Source organism: Cyclopterus lumpus, chromosome 17 (genome assembly GCF_009769545.1).
Source record: "Cyclopterus lumpus isolate fCycLum1 chromosome 17, fCycLum1.pri, whole genome shotgun sequence".
NCBI classification, from domain to species: domain Eukaryota; kingdom Metazoa; phylum Chordata; class Actinopteri; order Perciformes; family Cyclopteridae; genus Cyclopterus; species Cyclopterus lumpus.
In genome coordinates, this window is record NC_046982.1 from 12,259,194 (window position 1) to 12,281,274 (window position 22,081).

At 38.5% G+C, this 22,081-nt stretch overlaps 2 protein-coding genes across 2 annotated transcripts in view; one reads left to right on the top strand and one right to left on the bottom strand.

The window, feature by feature from the left end:
- cacnb2b (calcium channel, voltage-dependent, beta 2b) overlaps positions 1 to 1,697 on the top strand; it is a 28,216-nt gene extending 26,519 nt beyond the window's left edge. The window contains exon 14 of the mRNA XM_034555400.1: positions 960 to 1,697. Within this exon, the coding sequence (XP_034411291.1) occupies positions 960 to 1,697 (738 nt within the window). The remainder of the gene's footprint in view (positions 1 to 959) is intronic.
- Positions 1,698 to 5,172: 3,475 nt separating this feature from the next.
- On the bottom strand, positions 5,173 to 20,844 carry LOC117746802 (macrophage mannose receptor 1-like). The gene is given in 32 exon segments (XM_034556112.1): positions 5,173 to 5,633; positions 5,711 to 5,737; positions 5,882 to 6,040; positions 7,216 to 7,332; positions 7,426 to 7,593; positions 7,820 to 7,985; positions 8,260 to 8,489; positions 9,119 to 9,221; positions 9,534 to 9,593; positions 9,813 to 9,940; positions 11,360 to 11,465; positions 11,629 to 11,771; positions 11,893 to 11,993; positions 13,206 to 13,267; positions 13,373 to 13,539; positions 13,735 to 13,773; positions 13,978 to 14,131; positions 14,302 to 14,374; positions 14,527 to 14,594; positions 14,597 to 14,644; positions 14,970 to 15,169; positions 15,259 to 15,407; positions 15,533 to 15,652; positions 16,158 to 16,264; positions 16,577 to 16,731; positions 17,826 to 17,999; positions 18,114 to 18,251; positions 18,463 to 18,573; positions 18,868 to 19,023; positions 19,567 to 19,737; positions 19,949 to 20,305; positions 20,531 to 20,844. Coding segments are annotated over 32 exon segments (4,275 nt in total). The 5' UTR covers positions 20,595 to 20,844; the 3' UTR covers positions 5,173 to 5,379.
- Positions 20,845 to 22,081: the final 1,237 nt, after the last annotated feature.

Sequence of the window (22,081 nt, forward strand, 5' to 3'; positions counted from 1 at the left end):
TGGAGATGAGTTACAGTAGCATCTTCCTTAGACACTAGCTAGAAATGATGTGTATATTAGTGGTGTAGTCAAGACCAGCCAAACCGAAACCAAGTCATGACCAAGACCAATAGGGTATCGAGACCGAGACAAGACCAAGACCCAGAGGGTATCTAGACCGAGACAAGACCAAGACCCAGAGGGATGGAGACCATGTCAGGACCAGGACCAGTGGGAGTCCCACACTGCATGACACACTGACAATAACATTTCAATCAGGGAGAGACCAGTTAGATAAAGAAAGGATACATGTTTATTGTTAACAGATGATATGAAATGATGAAGTCTCAGAGTCTTTGGCACTTGGACTCTGCGGGGAGATTTGCAATTGAGGGCCGACTGCCCCGATCAGCAACGAGATAGATCCCCCCGTGGAGTCCAGACCTGGTGGTGATGAGCTGATAGAATGATGAGTTGATGAAGCTGATGGATCCGTGGAGACTGGGCGGAGATGGGGAGGTGGAGGGGTGCGTAACTGTAGCATGAATGAACTGAAGGTAGCGAGACAGTCATATTTAAATGAGACAGCAGCAAGATGATTGGCTAACCGTGTCATTGTTTCCGTGTGCTTACTGGATAGAGGGTATCAGCTGATCTGCGCAGCTGGTGTCATGATTGACGGCGCAGAACAATGACAGCAAGTAAACAATGAGTGAGCATGCGTGAGGAATGATTGGCAGACATGTGAGGAATAAATGGCGGGCTGAGGGGTCTGGTCTTCCTGTCTGAACTTGTGCTATAGCTCCATGTGGAACATGCAAACCAGAGCCACTTATTAAATTGATCTGGAAGATCCACATTCCTGATTTCAAACCCAGCCATAGGCTTGGGCACAGTTTGAGTTTGCGTTACAGCGAGCGTCCTTCATATTGTGTCTTTCATACATGTATGTGACATTACATTGCATTTTCTTGTCCCAGGATGGGCAAAAAAACAAGAAGTCCGCCGCCCCCAAGAGGAAGGGTACCCGGGAGAACCATCTAGACCAGGAGCAACCGCCAGCCCCAGCCCAGGAGCAGAGGGCTGAGGAGGGCCAGAGAGAGGAGGAAGAGCAGCTCCTGAGGACTGAGCCAAAGAGACCCCAGCGTGCCCATCACCATCACCATCACCACCACCGCCGGCTGGAGCATCACAGCCACACCCAGCACAACCAAACATCCGGCGGCATGGAAGTGCGGTCGAGCAGGGATTACAGACAGAGGCTTCCCCGCATGCACCTGCCTGAGGAGAGGGAGGAGGAGGTGGAGGATGTGGTAGGGGAGGACGAGGAGGAGACGCGCTATAACCACCGAGGACATAACCACCACCATCATAACAGCAACCACCACCATCACCACCACCACCAACCACAACAACAGCAGCAGCAGCAGCAACATCACCGTGGTAACAGCCATGCACGGGTTGGGGAAAACTATGAGCAGGAGCACAATGAACGCAACCGCCAGCATCGGCATCACCAGCATAATCCACCACGGACACAGCACACAGATCACTATCCTGCAGCCAATCACCACAACTACCACGGCAGAGACAGAGAAAGACACAAGGACAGGGAAAGAGACAGAGATAGAGATAGAGACCGAGACAGGGATAGGGATCGAGGTAGAGATAGAGATAGAGATGCTCGACAATGGCACAGAGATTCCTATATACAATAGTGACTGTTTCTTGTGGGTTGGTGCATTATTTTATGCTGCCCAGGTTATAATGCACTAATGCACGGGGCCGGATGTGTCATCTTTGTGGCCAATGTTTCTCCTCTTGTTTTTTGTTACCCTCTGCCACTCACACACACACACACATGGTCCTTCTTTTGTTGTTCTTTACCAGAATTAATATTATCACTTTTTTTTTGTCCGTTTATTTTCACCCACTTAATAAATGCAACGTTGTGCTCGTGCACAATGTCTTTGAATTTTTTTTTTATATTTTGCTTTGGTCACTCAAAATGTTCTGAAGCCAACAGTTAAAAGGTTGCGATGATTTTATGATGATTTTATTTAATCTATTATTAAGATCATTTTGTTGGTTATCTCGGGTTATCTCGGGTTATAACTAGTTTTTGTTAGGTGTACCCCCATTGTTCAGTTGGGGTACACCTAACTAAAACTAATGCAATCTATGGCGAGTGTGTTTTGAGTGTATTTTGAGAAAATCAAAAGGTCCTATTACCGTGATAACTCCCAAAAACTTATTGTTTTCAAGAAAGACAAAATATGATCCTCTGTAAAGTTTAAACAATTTGTCAATTTATTGATCAGTCAACTGATTATTTAAATAACTCATTTATCATTCCATTTGAACTTTTTCTTAGCAAAAATTAACACACCTTATTGGAAACACGCATTTCAAGATGTAACCTTGGCTTCTGGGAATTTTCTTTTTCCCCATTTGAAAATAATGATGAGTTGTTGCACAAAACAGTTTTACAAAAGAAAACACGACACAATTAAATAATTAACATGTGATCTCGAGATAACGGTATAAACTAAAATAATTGCTGTTCTCTTGCTTTTCTTTACAATTAATGCTTATTATATTATTTAGTTTTTATAAAGTTAGACAAGGGGATGTTTTGTCTAAGATGTCAAAACGAAAACTGTTAAAAAAACTGTAGGGAACAACAGACTTGTTTTGTTAAGTGTCCCACCTGATTGTCCCTTTGTGTTTAAATTGGTGTATCTGCAAAAGCCAACAAGTTATTTTAAACATTGGTAAGGATAGTCAAACTATTTTTCTACACAATTCTAAAGGGAAGTCATACTTTTCTAAATGGTGTTTAAGCATATCTATTGACTTGCATTTGTTCTGTCTGGAAGCATGGACACTCTTTTGGTTACACTGACCTGTGCTATATGCTGGATACTCTATGCATCTTCTTGTGATGAAATATATTGCTTGAATACAATCTCTATGCATTTGTACATACTTCATAATTGCCTTGTTAGGTCGGCTAAAGGTAAGGAGAACAAGGATAGCCTATTGCACTGGTTGGTAGAACTTGACCTACTGTGTATGGTTGCTTTGAGTTGACAAGACTGATGACTCTGCTCCTTTCAAAATGATTTGTTTTGGTTATTTTGGTTTTGTAAAGCTTTCAGGAGTTCATTTTGACAAATATGCATTCTAAAATCATTAAAATGTAAAACAAAGCATTTGTTAATTGACATCTTATTTGGAAAATGTCAGCACCTCCGTCACTTATAACTCTCCACATCCATGGATGTGTCCTCAACATGAAAGTTGCTTGATGAATTACACCACTTTAATGTTATAGCTGGGTTTTTTTTAATATACGCTACTGCTGATTAGCTCGTGAATTTCCCCCTGTGGATGTATAGTCTTACTCTATAATAATACATCATCATTTAATTTCTGGATTTCTTTTGTATTACTAATCTCAATCTGGAAAGTAATTAGAAACAAAAATTAGAATAAATGTTAAGTAGTAAAATGTAGGCTGTTACCTTTGCCTGTGAAATGTAGCAGAACCTGAGAATCTTACTTGAGTAGTCGTACTTGTATTAATGTGAATTGTCTGATATCAGACCGAATTGCAAACTTGTTACACTCCCTGGTTTCACTCCCAGGTTAAATATGCACAGAAACATAAAAATTAAATGTAACAATAAATACAAAATATCTTGATCTCCATCTGTTATGCACAAAGAAAATCTGTTAAGTAAACTACTGTAAAATGGCCACTTTTAGGTCAGGAGGGAAATCCTACTCATATCAAGCCAAATAAGTTTTAAAAATCCATCAGTGTGACAATAAAACAAAGTGTATGCAGTTCAGCATTAAAAACTGTATAGATGACATAAAAGACAAACAACGTGCACAGAAGTTTATGTTGACATCACATGCATGACTTGCACACTATATATATGTATAAACATCGAAGAAAAAGTTTTCATGGGCGCATACCCCGCTGTGCTGCTCATCCCACAAATGCATGTTCCTTATAAATGGGGCACCATTTAAAAAGGGAAATAAACTGTCTTTCCAATTGTATACAATGTATTGCCAATAAGCATTGAGAACAGAGAAATAATCTACCAAACACACATTTTAAACTTTTTGTTCGATTTTTATATGTGCTTGGCATAACAACAGAGAGCACACTGATTAAAGCTATTTACTCTCAACACAGTGTATAATATATATTGAGTGCACAACACTCAAAAGGAGGTAACTAGGGTTAGGGTTAAGCAAATTCTGCGCAAGGTCAACAGATGGCTGGAGCAACCAATAAACACTGAGAAACTCAAAGTATCCCAAAACACAACCGCAACTCGGATGTAACATCAACCCAGACAGACAGCGTGTGTACGGCTGTCTTCACAATTCATTTCAGAGTTTCGTTTTCGAGAGACTGAGCGTGATTCAGTTTCATATGTGTAATCAAAGGATGCATTGCTCACCTGTGATCACTGCAGGGGCAGACTTTGCTCAGGGGGCATTACCTTGGCCTGGACCTAGCCTCCTTCCCAATGGCCCTGCCTCCTTCTCTGCGCCTCCTGCCTCAAAGGCCTGGCCTCATTGGTCCAGCCTCCTTCGCGATGCCTCTTGCATCCGGGGCCCTGCCCCCTTCCATGGCCCTGCTGATGCACCCCCTCTTCTCTCTTCCTCCTTCTGTTTCATGGATCGTGGTCCATGCCTACTACTAATTATTCATACATTTCTGTCATATTCATGTAATGTGTTTATGTAACTCTGTAATGCTGTTCATTCTGTACACATGACATCTATTGCTTCTGTCCATCCGGGGAGAGGGATCCTCCTCTGTTGCTCTCCTGAAGGTTTCTTCCCTTTTTCCCTGAAAAGGTTTTTTTCTGTTTTTCTGGGAGTTTTTCCTGATCCGATGTGAGGTCCTGGGACAGGGATGTCGTATGTGTACAGATGGTAAAGCCCTCTGAGGCAAATTTGTAATTTGTGATTTTGGGCTATACAAAATAAACTGAATTGAATTGAACTGAATAATGTTTCGACATTTAGTATTCATTATGAGGAAAGTTTGGGTAAATGATTGATTGTTGTACTTTTGCTGTTCCTCCAGGTTATTGTATTTGCTCTCAGTAAACATTGCTTTTTCTCTTTTAAAAATTATATATAATGAATTCAACAGAATGATCAAGGTTCAATCTTTATTTTACATATAAAACCTTGAAGAGTGATCAGTAACCACAACCAGCCGATAAATGTAAAGGATACAAAAGTACAATATTTTTGTCTGAGAACGGGTTGACTAAAAGTATAAACACTTAACACATAAAAAACATGAATTGTTTAAGCAAAGTTAAGCTTCACTGAATTCAATCAAATTTATTCTGCGGGACATCACACGGCTATAGCAGGGCCAGGGTTCTCCTCCTCTGCGTTTGCTACCAGTTCATTGGTGTCAGGTTGGGACCGCTCATTGTTGAAGAAGAGTGGGTTGTCAAAGGTAGATAATTTTTCAGGGATTGGCAAGCGGCGTCCAAACCTCTTGAAGAGAAACAAGGCGATGGCTGTTCCGATGGCAATCACAGTAATGACCAGCACAACTACCAAAATATTGTGGCCACGGCTTTGAGGCTCCACCATTGGCTTTACTGTAAAGATTCAACACGTAGACGGTGAGCCAGAAGTCAATTAGTCAAATAAAAAAAGATAAAGAGATGTAACTTACCACTTGTCTGTGATGCTTGTCTTAATTCTGGAAAGATAACAAACGTGAAAAATTAAATTTTTACTGGAGGCATATTTCAATATACAAAATCAATGTATTTGTATGTTTTTAATTAATCACTATGTGTTACACATCCCTGTCACTTAAATTCAAACAGTCTGATGATCTCACTTTTAGGGGCTTTGCAAATGTATCCTCTGTCATACCACCGTTGTCCTGTTGTCCATTTCCCATCTGAAGCTGTCATCGATCCATAACTGGAGGCACTTTGTTCAAATTCCCTCCAGTTAGTGTAATCCATGGCAGTTTTATCCAACCACAGCCAAATGTCTGGGGACAAATAGAAATCCAGTATTTGTTTTCCTTTCATTTCTATTTTTTTTTTACCCAAAACAAATTTCTTAAATTTGTTACTTATTGTTTTTTTCAATGTGAATGGAAACAAGATTTTGCAACATTTAAGTTTGACAGATGTGCTTGTATAACCTAACATTTCCCAAATTATGTTGATTGTGTTCACCTTTAGAAAGTTGCTTTGAGGAAACACTTTAGCAGACAGTTGTCAACCAGCAAAACCGAGTAACATCAGCATTATGTGTTTAATGAATGCCAAACAAAACGTCCACTCTCCCTTTAGCCCTGTTTTGACTTGGCTTAAAGGAATACATCACCCTTAAAATGTCCATTTGTGTATCAATTACTCGCCACGTTACCTTGAATTATTGATGAAAAATGTGTTATTCTCGCAGTAAATCCTTGATGAATTGAAGGAAATGAATGCCAGGTTTATTAATAACAGTAAAACTAAACCAAATCATGAGTTGTAGTATAATCCAAGACTTATTTATCCAGTTGCATCCTTAGTATTTCCCAAACACATGCTTTATGAAAGTCCTTCACCAAGGAAGGTTCTGTGTCCCTACTGTTTGTCTTTCTGTTTACAACGTTAAGTTTCGTTAAGTTTTGTTTTTAATTCAACCCAAATCTTTTCCTGAATCTATTAAAGTGTTTCTGTTTGAATTCACTTCAAGGAGCGTCACAGTTGTTCAATGCACGGGGCTACCCAGTGCGTTAGAAGGGGATGCCAAGAAGTCCTGATATGGCGCCAATAAGTGACGAGTTGGGAAAGGTAACGGTTTGACTGATCATAAAACTGATGTTTTGATATTGTTTTTCTGTTGTTAATCAAAAAAAGCGGAAAGATGATAAAACTCTGTCGGGCAACTGCAGAGTTTTGGTGAATATTCCTCACAGGTTTGGCACTGTGGCCGATGCTTTTTAACATTACAACTATTTTAAATAAACATATTGATGCGTTGATGTATATATTAATTCTTCACTGTAGTTTCGATGCTTGTTTACGTTATCTTTTCGCATAAATGATCAAGCTACAGCAAGTTTGTAACTTCTTTGTTTCAGAGCTTCTATACAAATACTTTTCCTTCTTAATGTCAACATGTAGTTTAATGTTTGTTTTCATGAAAGATAAGAAAAAGTGACTGTACCTGTGTGAGTTTTATACAAGCCAATCCAGAATGAGATTTGGCTGTCTTGAAACAATCCAATATTGTTTTGAATGAATACTTGCTCAGAGGGATCTTCAATGCTGGTAAGACTTCCACCTCACAAACAACCAAACAGAAAACAATAGGTGTTTAGTTAAAGCTAAACACAGCTGAGTGATTACGAATATATATTAGTCCATTCACACTTACCATGTCTTGCACAGTTAGCAGATGCATCTGGCCATGTAATCCTTTCTGTGATAAAGAGGTAACAATAACTCCTAAATGTTAGCCAGCTGATCTGGCTTGTCTGTCTTGTTTGTTCTGGGTTATCAGGGCAATATCCTGGAAAAGCACTTGACTCTGTTGGTGGCACATCTGTGAATGAGAGATACATTCACGAGAATTAAATCAATAACTGCTGTATAGTGCATACTTTAAAAATTCAACGTGCAGAAGTAAGCACCTATTTGACACCAAATGACACAAAATACAATGATAACGATTGTAACCATTCGCCAAACAGGTAAAGGTATGTCTACATTACAGGGTAAGAATCAGGAAGCGTTGCATAAAAATTTATTAAAATATACACAAGTCTTGCCTGTGGACTTCATGCAAATACTGTTCATTTCCTGATCGCAGTCAGCAGTGTTCCATTTTCCTTCTACATCCACAAACACACAAGGGAGGTTTCCTCTTGGTTGCCTTCTACCCCAATTGGTTTTCACAAGGCGCCAGCCATCAATATATTTGAAATATCCCCCAGTCTGAAAGCAAAGATTGATCAAACTGCATTCAGCATAATATAATATTTGTATTATTTTTTATTATATTTTAGTTTTTTTCCACACACTGAAAAGTCTGTTAAAGGATTTCTAACATGAAAACATGTACATCAATGCTGTTTTATTATGATTGTATATATGCTACATCGTGGACAAAAGGGTAGAAAAAATGTAGCTCCATTAGAGCCATCAATAATATAATTTAAGTTAACATAATTTTGAGGATCTTCAGTTTGAGAAGCTTTCTGTCCTGTACCTCCTTTTTGTTCATTCCAATCCACATCGGACCTTTTGCATTCACCGCCAGCAGCTCAACATAGACCTGTGCCCACTCGTTTCGCACGCTAGCCAGTTTGGCACCATCACTTTCACAGTGCTTTTTGGCTGCATCCCAGTTCATTTGTTGAGAAACAAGCTTGAAAGAGTCATTGTATACGTTGATATAGTTGGTCATTGTTAGTTCAGGGGAGTCTGGGAGAGAAATATCTGTTGGGTGAGAATTAAGACAAATTCAGTGGCATTATTACTAGTAGTGTAGTTTTTATTTTCCTTTTTTCTGAAAATAATTAAATTAGTTACTTTACCCGTTTAAAAATAACGGTCCGGTTTGAATAGGCCTGCGCTTAAAATATAATATGCTAAAATATGTATTGTTAAAATCCTAATTTTGATCATTTGTGAGTTTTCATAAAACAGAGCAGTCACACACATCTCAGTTGCTTTAATTAAAATGATGCTGTAGGAGGTTGAAATACTCCCAAATTGAAAATCTATGCGTTAACATTAAGTCAAATCGCCACTGCCGTTTGTTCCTGGCTGGGAATAGTGTCTAAAGCCAAGTGGGTCCTGAATTACCTCATTATCAATTTCACCAACAACGACTTGCTCTAAAATACACCCAACAGTCTCTTAGTCCTGCACATGCCGTATACACCACGAGCCTGCTGTTATAGTGTGAGCTCCCACAACTTGGGTGCACACTGTTCAAGCATGTGATGCTTGTGAGTTGATGCTTGGCTGGTGTTATGTTTTGTGAATAAGGGAAATACAGAATATATAGAATATCTGATATCATATATTAATCATTCAAGAGAAACAGCAGAGGGTGTGCTCACCAACATTTCGAAGACAGACATATCCATTGGTGTCATTGCAGGACCTTTTTATCCATTTCCCAATACCAATGGTGGGATTGGTATTTATCACAACACATGCTTTCTGGTGAAACACAGCATTGATCAGGTAAAGAATAATGTATGGTCAGGTCCAGGGGACTGAGAGCATGTTTCCCGTAAATAAGAATCACTCATTTACAAAATATGAGTCACGAAGCAGCCCTAATGTAACTGCATATGTTAATCACCACCATGACCAAAACCAACGAGATAGCAGATCATCCAATACTTTCTACACAGTATACAGTACTTCTAAAAGGATTCCCTCTACATTCTTGATTTATATATACAGTTTATTTATTTAGACATACATAAATATCTCTACAAAATAACCAATATTGGAAATGTTTATAACCTCTTTACGTTGTCGCGAGATATGGCCAAAATCCATGTCATCATAATGCCTCTGGTACAACTGGAATGAAAATTCAAGGTGTCAGAAATATTTAGCAATTCACACAAAAAATTATTTTACAAACAATGTGGATGCAAAACATGAATAGCAACACTGAATTAAAGAGTATTTCTAACACTTTACGAATCATGTAACACTTAAAGAGTCATTTTGAATTGTTTTTGAAGTGCAGTATATGCCCTCTGGTACAACCATTTTTAAACATAGTGTTCCACTTACATCATTTCCCCAATAGTTGTATCGCATTGGTCGGCCATCAGTCCAGAGGAATGGAGCGCCACGTACATTATACAAACCAATCCACAGGTCTGTGGCAGGTGCCTCAGCCAATTTAGCAGTCAAAAACACTGAAAATGTAACACATATAGAGCATATTATTTAACCGTTATTTGTTCCCCAGTTCAAATAAATAATAATAAATAAAAAATATATTTCTATAAAGCTCTTGATCAATGTGTGGGTCTACTTTAACTACGAAAAAATAAAGCAGAGATCCTCCCCTGAATGGCCATTGGTTTACATTTTAAAACTTAGTACCATTCGTTGTTGTGAGTGTGTATCACAGCCTTGCTCATGCCCGCTGACTTTTTGACTAGACTTTGTTCCAAATTTCTTTTCTGGAGAATTTTCAGGTTTAGTGTTTCCTGCTTTTATTTATTATTAAGTAAACTCTTAATTTAGTTGTGTCTTCAGTTATGTTGATTAGTTATGTGCCATTTTGCCTGTGGCCTTTTCTCCGAGTTCCTGCCTGATATGTTGGACTCCAGGTAGTAAGCTTTCTTTAAATATTTATTATTGCATTGTTTCGGCGGCTTCCTTGTTTTTTGTCTGTGTTTGGGTCCATCCCCTGCTGCTGCTCTCCAGCCTTGACAGTGAGGAGCTCTAATAATGAAAAAAGGAGTTGGTCGGGCAGGTGGCTCAAGCCCGCTTAGTTTGGATTCTGTTAGCAGGGCTGGTGGGCCGCTGATGTTTCTGTGGTATCTCAGCCAGTGTGGCATTAGTCAACACTCACCTAACACCAACCTGCTTGTTACACTGTTCAACCGAGTGAATTAGGCTTATATTTCCACTTAGTGCACGAGTTTTTAGAAATTCCGGCATTAATGATTGCCCATGTTCTGACAATGCAAAGATACAAACAAAACTTAACAGTGCCACTATTTTTAGCATTTACAAAGACTATTTAAATAAAGAGTCCTTGTTGAAATGTATTGTTTCTTTCTGACTTGTCAATTATAGTCACACAGGTGCAACATGTAAAGTTCATGTGCAGTATTTGTTTAGTTGGATAATAGCTGTCGATTTTACACTTCTGAAGAGTAAAGCAAATGTCTCAGGAGGCCACTACTCTGGTTGCAAATAGAAGTCCGATATAACAATATGAAGAAATGACCATACTTCTCACTTGATTTAGTTTTATGCAAATAACCAACAATAGACGACTTTAAAAAAGTAAAATGACATAGTCGATAATGATAATAAATATTTTAGTTCATTAGCTATATAGGCCTATTAGAAATATTCTGATACTAATAATGATAATGATAATTACTAATTACTAATCGTGGAAACTGACTGATGTCCATGTTATGATGATATTTTGACACTAGATTTTAGATTTGTTTCTAGTGAGATATTATTGAGTTCTACATTGTTATTGTCAGTTAATTATTACATCCCTATTAAATATGTATGGTATGCATTTCTGAACCAAGACTGGAATTGGTCTTCTGAAAAAAAAAAATAATAAAAAAAATAAAACAAACCTTGCACTTCTCTCGACAAAATTGAAGCCAGATTTCCTCCCATTGCTTTGCATTGTGTCTTTGCTCCATGCCATGTCTCGTTCTGGTTATTAATGATGGTGTAACACTATTTTGGAAAAATGAAAAGCTTTTGTGTCATCTCAAAAGTGCATCAGATTTTGAATCCACAAATATATCAATACTTTCTCAGATTGAGGGTTTATTTCATGCAACATCACTTGTATCTCCAGTCTGCCTATACTATAAAAAAAATAAAGGTGACCTCTGACCTTTGAGTCAAATTTTTTCCAGTGTTGTGGACAGCCACCTTTTGGAGGAACTGTTGGTGCGACTGTGGCGTTTGCAGGTGGCGAGCCACTGCGTTTACAAATGTACTTGTACTCTTGTCCACAGTTATAAACATGCCAGAATCCTGTAAATCAGTAAAAAATAAATAAAAAATAGATTTAAGGTAAATAATCTCAGATTTGTTCTTTATTTAATTTATTATATTACAGTATGCTTGTGTAGATTAGTCAGTTTAAGGTACTCACCTATAAATGAAGTCATGACAGCACAATTCTCATCATTGCGTTTGAAAGAAGGTTGATTTTCATCCCACCTTTGAAACACCACTGGAGAACCATCCATCCAACTTTTTGGAACACAATAAAAATACAAATTTGAAAGACACATCCATGGCACATTCTTACTTTCTTTTCCATATTGTTTTTTTTAAGTAAGCTGTTTTGACACCTAAGTATTATTTTTTTCATTAAAAAACAATGGTAGAAACCAGCAATTATATTGTAGGGCATTACGCTACAATATCCAGGTGACAGACCTTTTATATTATGGATTATGGGCAGGGGCTCTTGAGTCAGCACTTCATAATTTGAATCTAGTTGTGATTGTTAAAGCAGACAGTAAAAGAAAGGTAAATTACATTAAAAGCAGTAAAGAGGAGCGGAGAAAACCACATGACACATTCCTTATTCCAACAAATACTGTATATTATCCATTTTGTCAATCTTGCATTGTATGTGTTTTTAATATGATAAATTTTTATATTGAAAAATCAAGCCTCAAGAATAACTCTCTGAAATTTGTTTTCAAATTCAGGTAGTAAAATCCACCCGATTTTTTTCAAAGAAATAATGTAGCTGCTTTATAAATAAAGCTGCAATAACAGCTACTTTTGTGTTCACTCTTACCTTGTTATGTTCATTCTTATTTTGAGTATGTGTAATGTGAAAGAGGTTGGCAGACAATGGCCAACCCACAGAACTACCTGGGGGACTGCAGGGTTACACTTAAACATTTAATGTACAATTATCAAAACAAATAATCTCCACGGTATCCAGCCAGCCTCCTACTGCAGATTAATATTGTGCCTCTGCAACTAACGCCTATGGAGTGTTTATCGCTGTGTATACCACACTCGATTGTTGACAATATAGAATTAAAGCATATATGGTATACATATGTCATACATTCACATTTGTTTGTTGTGCCTACCTTGGATAAACACCCATAAACTACAGCCCAGTTAAGGATTTAGGATCAGCAATACTTTATTGATCCCCGGGGGAAATTGGGTGACATTTACATTACAGCAGAGACATTGTTGTTATTCATTTTTAGTTGTTTTCTTTTGAGTGCCTTAACTGTTAAAGTATTTATTATGGCCAATGAGCAACTGTTGAATGTTTATAACTTTCAAAATAAATGAAATCCGAAGTTTTTTCATGCATGTTCTTGTTTTCCCTATTGTACCGAACACTGACCCAAAAACCAACTTATACGCAGAACCGTGAATTTTGTGTACGGTTTGTAATCCCTTATTCATTAATTAAGTTATACCCACCTATATGTTTTATCAAGATCTACGTTCAAGCCTATCCAGTAATTCCCATAACTATTGGACACCTGCACACAAACAGACACACAGTGGAACAGTATACATTGCAGTATGTTCTGAGCTTCAATGCCAATGAGTGATGTCAGTAATGAAGAATAAATGTCACTTCTCACCTGTTTCCATAAAAAGACACTTTCAGCTTCACTGTTGATAACTACCAAGTCACCATGCATCTGTTGGCAGGAGCGACGAGCTTCTTCCATGGCCCTCAACTGTCTGTTATTAAAATAATACTGAGCCCCATTCCATTCTAGCCACCCGTCGGAGGTCCTATTGTATTCTGAAAACATGTCATATGTCATGTATTACAGTACATGTGCAGGTTCAGATTTATGTTTCTTTCTGGCTACTTTGTATTGAAAAGACATTCATGGTTCCCAAAGTTTTGACTGACTTTTTAACAAATGAGGTTTGGGCTAAAAGGGGAATTTCCTATGTTTTCTATCTGCTTCCACCGAAAAAATGGCCCACTTACCAGGAGCGACAGGGTCTGGAGGCGGATTTGGAGTCACTCCTGTAAGGAGTAAGGAATAATATGAATTTCTACTCCTAAAATGAGCTCTGGTGTGATAGTAGACAGCGCTGACTTAAAAGCATTTGAGGAAAATAGTATTGGAAGGTCAAGCTTGCTTGATTAACCTTCAACAAAGGTTACAAAAGAGTGACATGCCCTTAAAAAACTTAAAGAGAGAATTAAGTTTTCATTCCCTCATTTTACCTGCAAGAATCTGGCACACCCAGTGGCGGTCCATTTCACAGTGCACATCGTTCCAAGACCCACTACTACCCCGCCAATCCATGTTAAGTTCAGTGCAAGATTCCACATTGTTTTTATTGTTTGGCTCTCCATCTTCCCAGTGTTGGAACTGCAGCTGTAAACAAAAGGTTAACAAAATTCATAATTTTATAAAGAGATGCATGTATGACGTATTTTGTCGGCCAACCCCAGGAGTTAGCATCGCACTGGTTCCCAGAAGGAAACCGGAAGTGTCAAAATACTAACTCCTTCTCAGGTTTTTGAAGTAGAAAATTGTTAACTCACTGGGGATCCATCGCTCCATACATAACCGTTGACTGAGTCAGGAGCACTTAGCCCAATCCAGACTTTTCCAAAGCTATGATGGAGAATGATTATAATTTATGATTGTTGTATTGATGATATATGTCAAACTTGTTGACTGACTGTCCCATGCTCTGCTGGACAACCTTCATCTTCTGCTGCAACCAGTTAAGTATTTTCTTAATTTTGTTATGTGTCATACTGTACCGATCTGATAGCGCTTGTAGCTCGTCAGCACTGTGGATGCTAATCAGGTCTCCTCCAATGACCTTTGCAGTAATTCTCTGGCTTCATACCAGGTCCTTTTTTTTATAGATGAAAACACCTTAATCAGAAGATAAAGAGGTTCAACATCGTTGGTGTGTGTGGACTTTCAACAAGCAAACAGGTAAGGTCATAGCGCGCACTACACTAACACACACACACACACACACACACACACACACACTCTACACACAGCAAACAGTACTATTCATCTGCAAGAGGCAGAAAAGCAAGATTTAAAAAAAAAAAAGACAAAAAATGTGTAACAGGCCATGCATAATTTTGTATTTATTTAATTTAATACTTTCTATTATTATTGATGCGTGAAGACAAATATTGTGTCATTTAATTGATAAACTGGTCATATGACCCAAGACATGGCTCACCTTAAAACAAGAGTTTCTTAATCCAATTCGTTTCCAGCCCTTTTCACATATGGAAGGGTTAAGACTGGGTGGTGCAGGAGTTAAAACGGCTCCTTCTGCCAGGTGTTTACAGATGTATTTCTCCTTATTGGTGCAGGGCAGCACATCCCAGAGGCCAGCAAAAAAACCAGTTGTCATTGCAACACAGCCCTGTCCGTGACCTTGCATTGTCGAGGGAAAATGGGAAAAAGTCAATTGTGATGCCACTTTTGCGCAAATCTTACAGATGGAGTTTAACTATTATCCATACCTGGCATGTCAGCGTTCCAGTGAGTAAACTTCACTAAATCTGTGTTGGTCCACGCAAATCTATCAAAATGTTTCTGATTTGAGAGGCCCAACCAGAAGTATTTCTCTGGCCTCAAACCCACCAAGCTGACAAGGAAGGCATTGTCCACCCTGGAAATGTTTACACAATTAGAAGCGTGGGATCTCTTTTTTTGTTAGAATTCTTTGTGTAAATGTCAATGTATTTGGGCTCATGAAATGTAGCGTTACTCAGAATATATAATATGTGTTCTTACCTATTTGAAACATCAGCTAAGTTAGAATCTGAGCTCTTGCAGTCATCTTTGGCTTCATCAAACGTTTTGGCTTGTATCCCTATAAAGTAGCAGTAAGAGCCATATCGTATCCACCCCTGGATTGTTGGGAAAAAATATGTTTTTTCATACTTTACTTTACTGTGGTTAGTCCATTTAAAAAAAGCAAAGAGCAATGCAACGCGACAACTTTCACCATGGCTGCCTCATTAACTTTTCAAACCTATGCCATATCAGAAGAAATTAAACATTATTTAATCACTAGAATGGCAAACATTATACATTTAAAACTTGGTCTAAAAGCAGTATAAAATATTATAACGTTAGACATTTTGTTTAATACTGCAGTTATGGTTTTTTTTTTTTAAATGTTGGGTCCACCAGTAAATGTAAGTGTAATATTTAGTTGCCTTTTTGCTGTTTGTTTCGGTTGTAAAAGCACTTAAGCTGCTTGGTATTGTCAACTGTATTTTTCTGTCGCACTGAGCCACGGTTGCGCCCACATAGATGCTGGATGACATAAAGTTCAACTTTGGTGATCGTTTGATGAACAAAAGATACACTGTTTTTAAATAAATACAAAATAAAATTATACTTAAATCAGTTTGTGCAGCCTTCATCCTGCCGCACTTCATCTCCAGAGGGTTTTGAGGCACTCATCTTCATACAATGGAGCCACGTTCTCTCACACACTACGGTCAGCCAGTTCCCATTCTGCAACCAAAGTACCGTCAAATCTTTATGTGGAGACTGGATGTACTGGAAGGTACTAAAGTCAATGCACAGCTAAATCAAATGTCAATAAACTTCAACAAATGTCACATAATACTTTAGATACAGACATAGTTGACAATGCAATTTAACACATGTACAATTATTTACCTGTGACATCTAGCTGCAAAATTAGCTTTTTTGCTGTATGATAAATTGCATTAAAGAGCATCATTAGATACCGCTTTCTCAAGTGTATGTTATGTGCAGAAACACAAAGTGATATGCGCACCATACCCACAAGATGTTTCTTACCTCTCCCCTGATGAGAACACAGTCCTTTATATCAGTCGCGACAGCAGGTTTCCCAAATTCCCAGCTAGTGAAACTGACAGTAGAGTGGTCACTCCATTCAAACAGCCTCTCAGTCTTCCTGTCATTAAGTCCAATCCAAAGCTCATCAATGGATACTGCAGAGATGGACAATAGAAATTATCTTTCCGTGACCTATTTGCAATGAACTTAATCAGGGTTCCCATGCATGCTGGAAAACCTGTAAAACAGCTGTCACATGCAGTCACTGAGAACACATGGAAAATGGAAAATGTGGAGCTGGGGATCGAACCTCCGATCGAAGGACAACCCTGCTCTACCACTGAGCCACAGTTGCTCCCACATAGATGCTGGATGACATAATGTTGCTTTTTTCACAACTTGTTTTAAAAGGTTGAGTAATATTATTGGTTTGCATGTGTGGCTCAGTTTCTAAAGTTTGACAAAGCTAACTAGTTTTGCTGAAAGTTTTAAGGTTTGTAATTCAACTCTGGCTCAGAGCAATGGTTTCAAATGTGTTTTGGGCAATGTTGAGAGAGTTGGACAATAATAAATTGGAAGTAGGGGTCAAAACAATGAATAGTTATTGGTGTTCAGGCAGCAGTGGTTAATTGTAATTCATAACAAAAAAAAGGATTCATGAGTGTACGACCAGAAGGATCCCTGTCTGTCATACCAGCTAGATCATCACTGAAAATGTCCCAGAAAATAAACTTTAGAAAGGAGTTGGAAACCTGTTAATATGTTACTAAGGACCAACATCTGCTCAGGGAATAATTCATTTTTATTAAAATGTCCTTCTTGACTAGTTCATTCATGCTCTCCCATCACTGACCCATTCTTCACATGTTTGACCAGCTAGCTAGCATAGTGAGGTATATACTCTCAGAGAAGACGGGAGGAAAAGATTAACGCTGACAGGCTTTCGCGGAAAAAAAATAGTTGCGCAAATGAGGCAAATTTCTCGTTTTCACCTCATTCACGCTGTCCGGCCACCCACCCTCCTGTTCCGCCTCAAGACAAGTCTGTTAGCTCTGTCAGCACTATTGCTGTTGTTCACACTGTTTGTGCTGTTAGCACCATTAGCATTAGCTGCATTTAGTGGGAAAGCAGCTTTATTAGACCATCACCTATAACTATAATAAAAATGTGTCAGGATCTCAGCACATGACAATGAATGATTGTTGATTGTACATTCTATTATGTGTTTTTTATTGATATGTTCACGTACTGTATCCAAGATGAGAGATGACAAAGCTTTGGTCCTCCACATTGCTGATGCTGACCAGGTCCCCTCCTTCATTACGACACGCTCTCTGAGCATCAGGCCATGTTTTTTGAGTACGATTAAGGTGGAAACAGTGACCATTGTAGGAAATCCAAGGTCTTGAACAAAATCCATCAGCTGATCATGGAGAGAACAAAGTATGGTCTGAGAGACAGATACTGTATACAGTGCAGCTGTACTGTTCTTCTGAGGGGATGTGTACAGTCGAATAGACCCGATTATTTTCTGTACCTTGTGCAGGCAGTATTTCGGCCACTTCACTGTAGCAGATGTACCCAAGTTTCTTGCTGCAAGTTGAACTTTGCCAGGAGTACTGTACAGCAGGATCAACACTTGCACAGTTGTGTCCCGGATTAGGAAGTGGATGTCCTTAAACAAGATAATGGTTATAGTTGACATTGTCTCACATCAGCTTTCAGATTTGTCTGTTATATTCTTGCTCATAAAACCCTGTAAAACCACAACATGTCACAGTGAACACTACACTGGATTCTATTTTATTAAAAAATAATTATTTGCTATTATTTTGTAATATATTACCATTATAATATAACTGAATTGAAAAAAAGGAAAAAACTACCTGAGTCCCATTTCAGGTAGCGGTATGGCCTCCCGTTGGACCACATCCAGCCATGTTCTGGATCCAGGATCAGCCCAGTCCAAAGCATGTTGCCCCCTGAACCTAGTAGTGCTGTTGGGGTCATTTTGAACACAAATGACAAAATAACAAGTGTCCCTCTGTCACTAATTGTTAGTAGGGCTCAAAGTTCCCGATTACTTTATTTATGTTTCCATGCCAACATTCGGATATATCAATGCAAGTAATGCTAAGGATATATATTTTTAAAAATCTTCTTAATCAAGAGTGCTATTATAAATCAAATTCATTAATAGAAAAAACAATTGGCACATAATTATTGCATGGCCCAAATATTCCATTTATCAAAACATTAAGTTTAGGATATATAGTAACGTGTCACCTTACCTGTGACGTAAGCCTGCTGGTGAGGATCGGTGATACTGAGCAGGGAGGCACCCTGCTGTTTGCAGCTGGCTTCAGCCTTTGGCTGATTCACAGCCGACTGTGTATTGAGCTGGTAATACGCTCCTGTGGTTGGGTGTATAGTCCAGCCTTCTTTGGCTGTGAGCACACAAAATAGCTATATGTTATGTTTGCTTCAAGGTATAACACATTATGCCTGTATATTTTTTATCGTCATTAAATGATGGGGGTTGCCCTAAATGAAATGAAGCCTGTAGGTGCTGTGAGAATGAATTATGCCATACACCTCGTGACAGTGTTGCACACTTGGTCATCTTCTCGCTAGATTTTGCCACTTGTAAGACCCTTTTCGCAGCTATAATTTTTTTTAATCAAAAATAGCAATTATTAGGGCAGATCTTAATTCCCATGGAGCGTAATCTGTATCAGTGAATGTGCAACTTGAAACAATTACAAAAGTCAATTCACAGTAAGGCTAGTTGGAGCTAAGTTGAGTTTAGCTTGACTTTTGATTTTTTTTCATTCATTCATTAATTTCGTTAATTTTAAAAGACAATCTTGAATTGTGACTGAAAACTTTCATGACCCACTTATATTCAATCTGTATACACCAGCATTGTAAATATGGCCTTATCCCACTGCGGTATTAAAAGAACATCCATTTTCAAAGGCAGTACTCACAAGTACTCGGGCAGTAACCCCAGCGTTGACTTTGAAATTTAGTTTCAACCGCACACCAAAGATGCTTTTCTGGAGAGTCAATCGTAGTGCAGTCTGTGTACCACTGGTCTTTGTACTGGAAGGGAAACATGCATGGCAGTCCAGCAGCGTTTCCATCAAGTGCATAGAGTTCTAAGAGGGGATGAAGCAAAGATTAGTTTCAGAACATTTGTACCTGCAGTGATATACCTTTTTTAACTTAACTCAACCTCATCACCTCCCTTAAAACTTAATCTCTAAATTTGTCATCTTAATTTTTCTATTTTTGTGCTTGAAATTCAATGGTCGTGATTTAGTGTGGACAGTGCAAGTCCTTCAAAACAACAAACTGTTTATACTGTACCTCTGTATGTTCTTGCACAAGCGCCGTTGGATGTCCCTGAAATTGTGAGGTGGTTATTGGGCCCTATGGTTTTGGAGAAGACCGCTGTGGAATCGGCAGTGAGCTCAATGTAAAGCTCTTGGTCTTTGAGGGCGAGCACTGTTCCATTCTTGCATTCCCACCTTTGGAGGTCGCTCTTTTCGTCACATTCGTAGAGGTTTATTTCACTTCCCACACTTTTCCCCTGGACTCCCAGGCACTTTTTCGTTTGGAGAACCAGAAGTCGATCACCAGTCGTCCAGCGTATGTCATTGCAGTTGTTGTTTGTTTTAACCAAACAAAAACCAGTGTCTTTGTTAGTTAGTTGAAATGGAGATTCTGTTGAGAAATAAATAATTACACACTTTGAATGTTTATTGCAGAAACAAATGTAAATGTAATTTCCATATTGACATCCCGTATCTGCAAAATATAAATAAAAAATAATGTATTTAACACCACTGACACATGACACATGGTAAAGGACATAACAGTCTCACATAAAGACTAGAGTACATCTCTACACAATCTCACAAACAAAAGTCCAAGTTGTTAATACTTTACCATCTGAAGCCAAACATTGTAATGTTTGGATGAGGAGCACAAAGGCTGTACAAGTTATTTTCATCGTTAGTATTAGTCTGAGACGTCTCACAGCTGAAGATTTATTCCGTGCATTTCTCACGAGGGTTGCAAGAGCTGTGTGGATGATTGTCGAAAGTCAATTTTGATAGAACTGGCACATCCCGTTTCGTCATGTCGTCATTACTTTTTTTTTTTTGGTCTACTATCAGATTTTTTTTCTTTTATATACTTCTAACTTATAAACAGGATTTAAAACCGGAACCCAAAAGCTGATATTTGCACATTTGGTTTCATTGTTGTGGATGTGTCATTGCATAATCAACAACAGACAATCTGAGAAACAGGAAGTGCTAGTATCCTGCTCCAGTAGCTGACCTCTTGAGTGATGGCCGGTCTATGCACATAGCAAACACGTAGTACAGAGCAAAACATTTCTTTTTGATTTTTGATTGTGATGGTTAATATTTATATTTACATACATTACTAGCTATTAAGGCAACCACCAGTAATTCCACTTATTTATCATCTACAGTAGTATTCCTTAATTTATTTTACTTTCATGAAATCATCCATCCATCCATCCATTATCACCTGCTTATCCGGGGTCGGGATCTCGTTCTTTCGGTCACGACCCAGAGTTCGTGACCATAGGTGAGAGTTGGAACGTAGACCGACCAGTAAAGAGAGCTTTGCCTTCCGGCTCATGGACTTTTTTTGATTTTGGTTTAAATTAATTTCCTGAGTTGCCTGTGGCAGGGAACAATAAACCTTCCCCTTCAGTTTAAACCTTCTGATCGTGCCTGTTATTCCAGCTGTCTTGCAGTAACTCACCCTAGTCGGCCCTAGGGACAGCCACACAACAGTTTATAATAGAAAATGTTTACATGCTTTAGTGTTAAAAAAATGACATATACCTGTATTCACCCTCTGTCTTAAATGCTCAATTTAAGTGAAACCAGCTTAATAATGAAAAGAATAAATTAACGTTTTTACAATGCGGCACTTTCAATGCCTCCCTGTACCTGCCTGCATGTGCATGATTCCACAGTCAAAGCTCAAACACACAGTTGAGGTTAATTAGTGGCCCTTAATTGGTTGTAGGTGTGAATGTTTCTATGGACATAACTAGAGCCAATAGTACAACTACACCACAAAAACAGACAGCTCAATGGCGACTAAACTTGCTATAGTATTATAGTCAAATAAAAAGAGGGTAGTTGGACAAGGCAACTTCAGAATTGCTTGTCAGATGAAACGATAGCTTCCAACACCTCCTCCCACCACACTTATCCAAAGTTGGATTAGGTGGGACTGACATTTATTCAAATGTCATGTGGTAGAAGACTGTAAGACTTCCTGGACTGAAAACATTACTGTTCAAATAATCCGGCAATTTATTTTCCCCCGCTACATATTTGGCAAAACCATTTAGTAGTTTCTTGAAGTTTCAGTTTCTTCTAAAAGCCTACACTGACAAGTTTACTGCAGGGTCCGCTGAACAACTCTCGGCTGCTGAGAATCACAACAGAG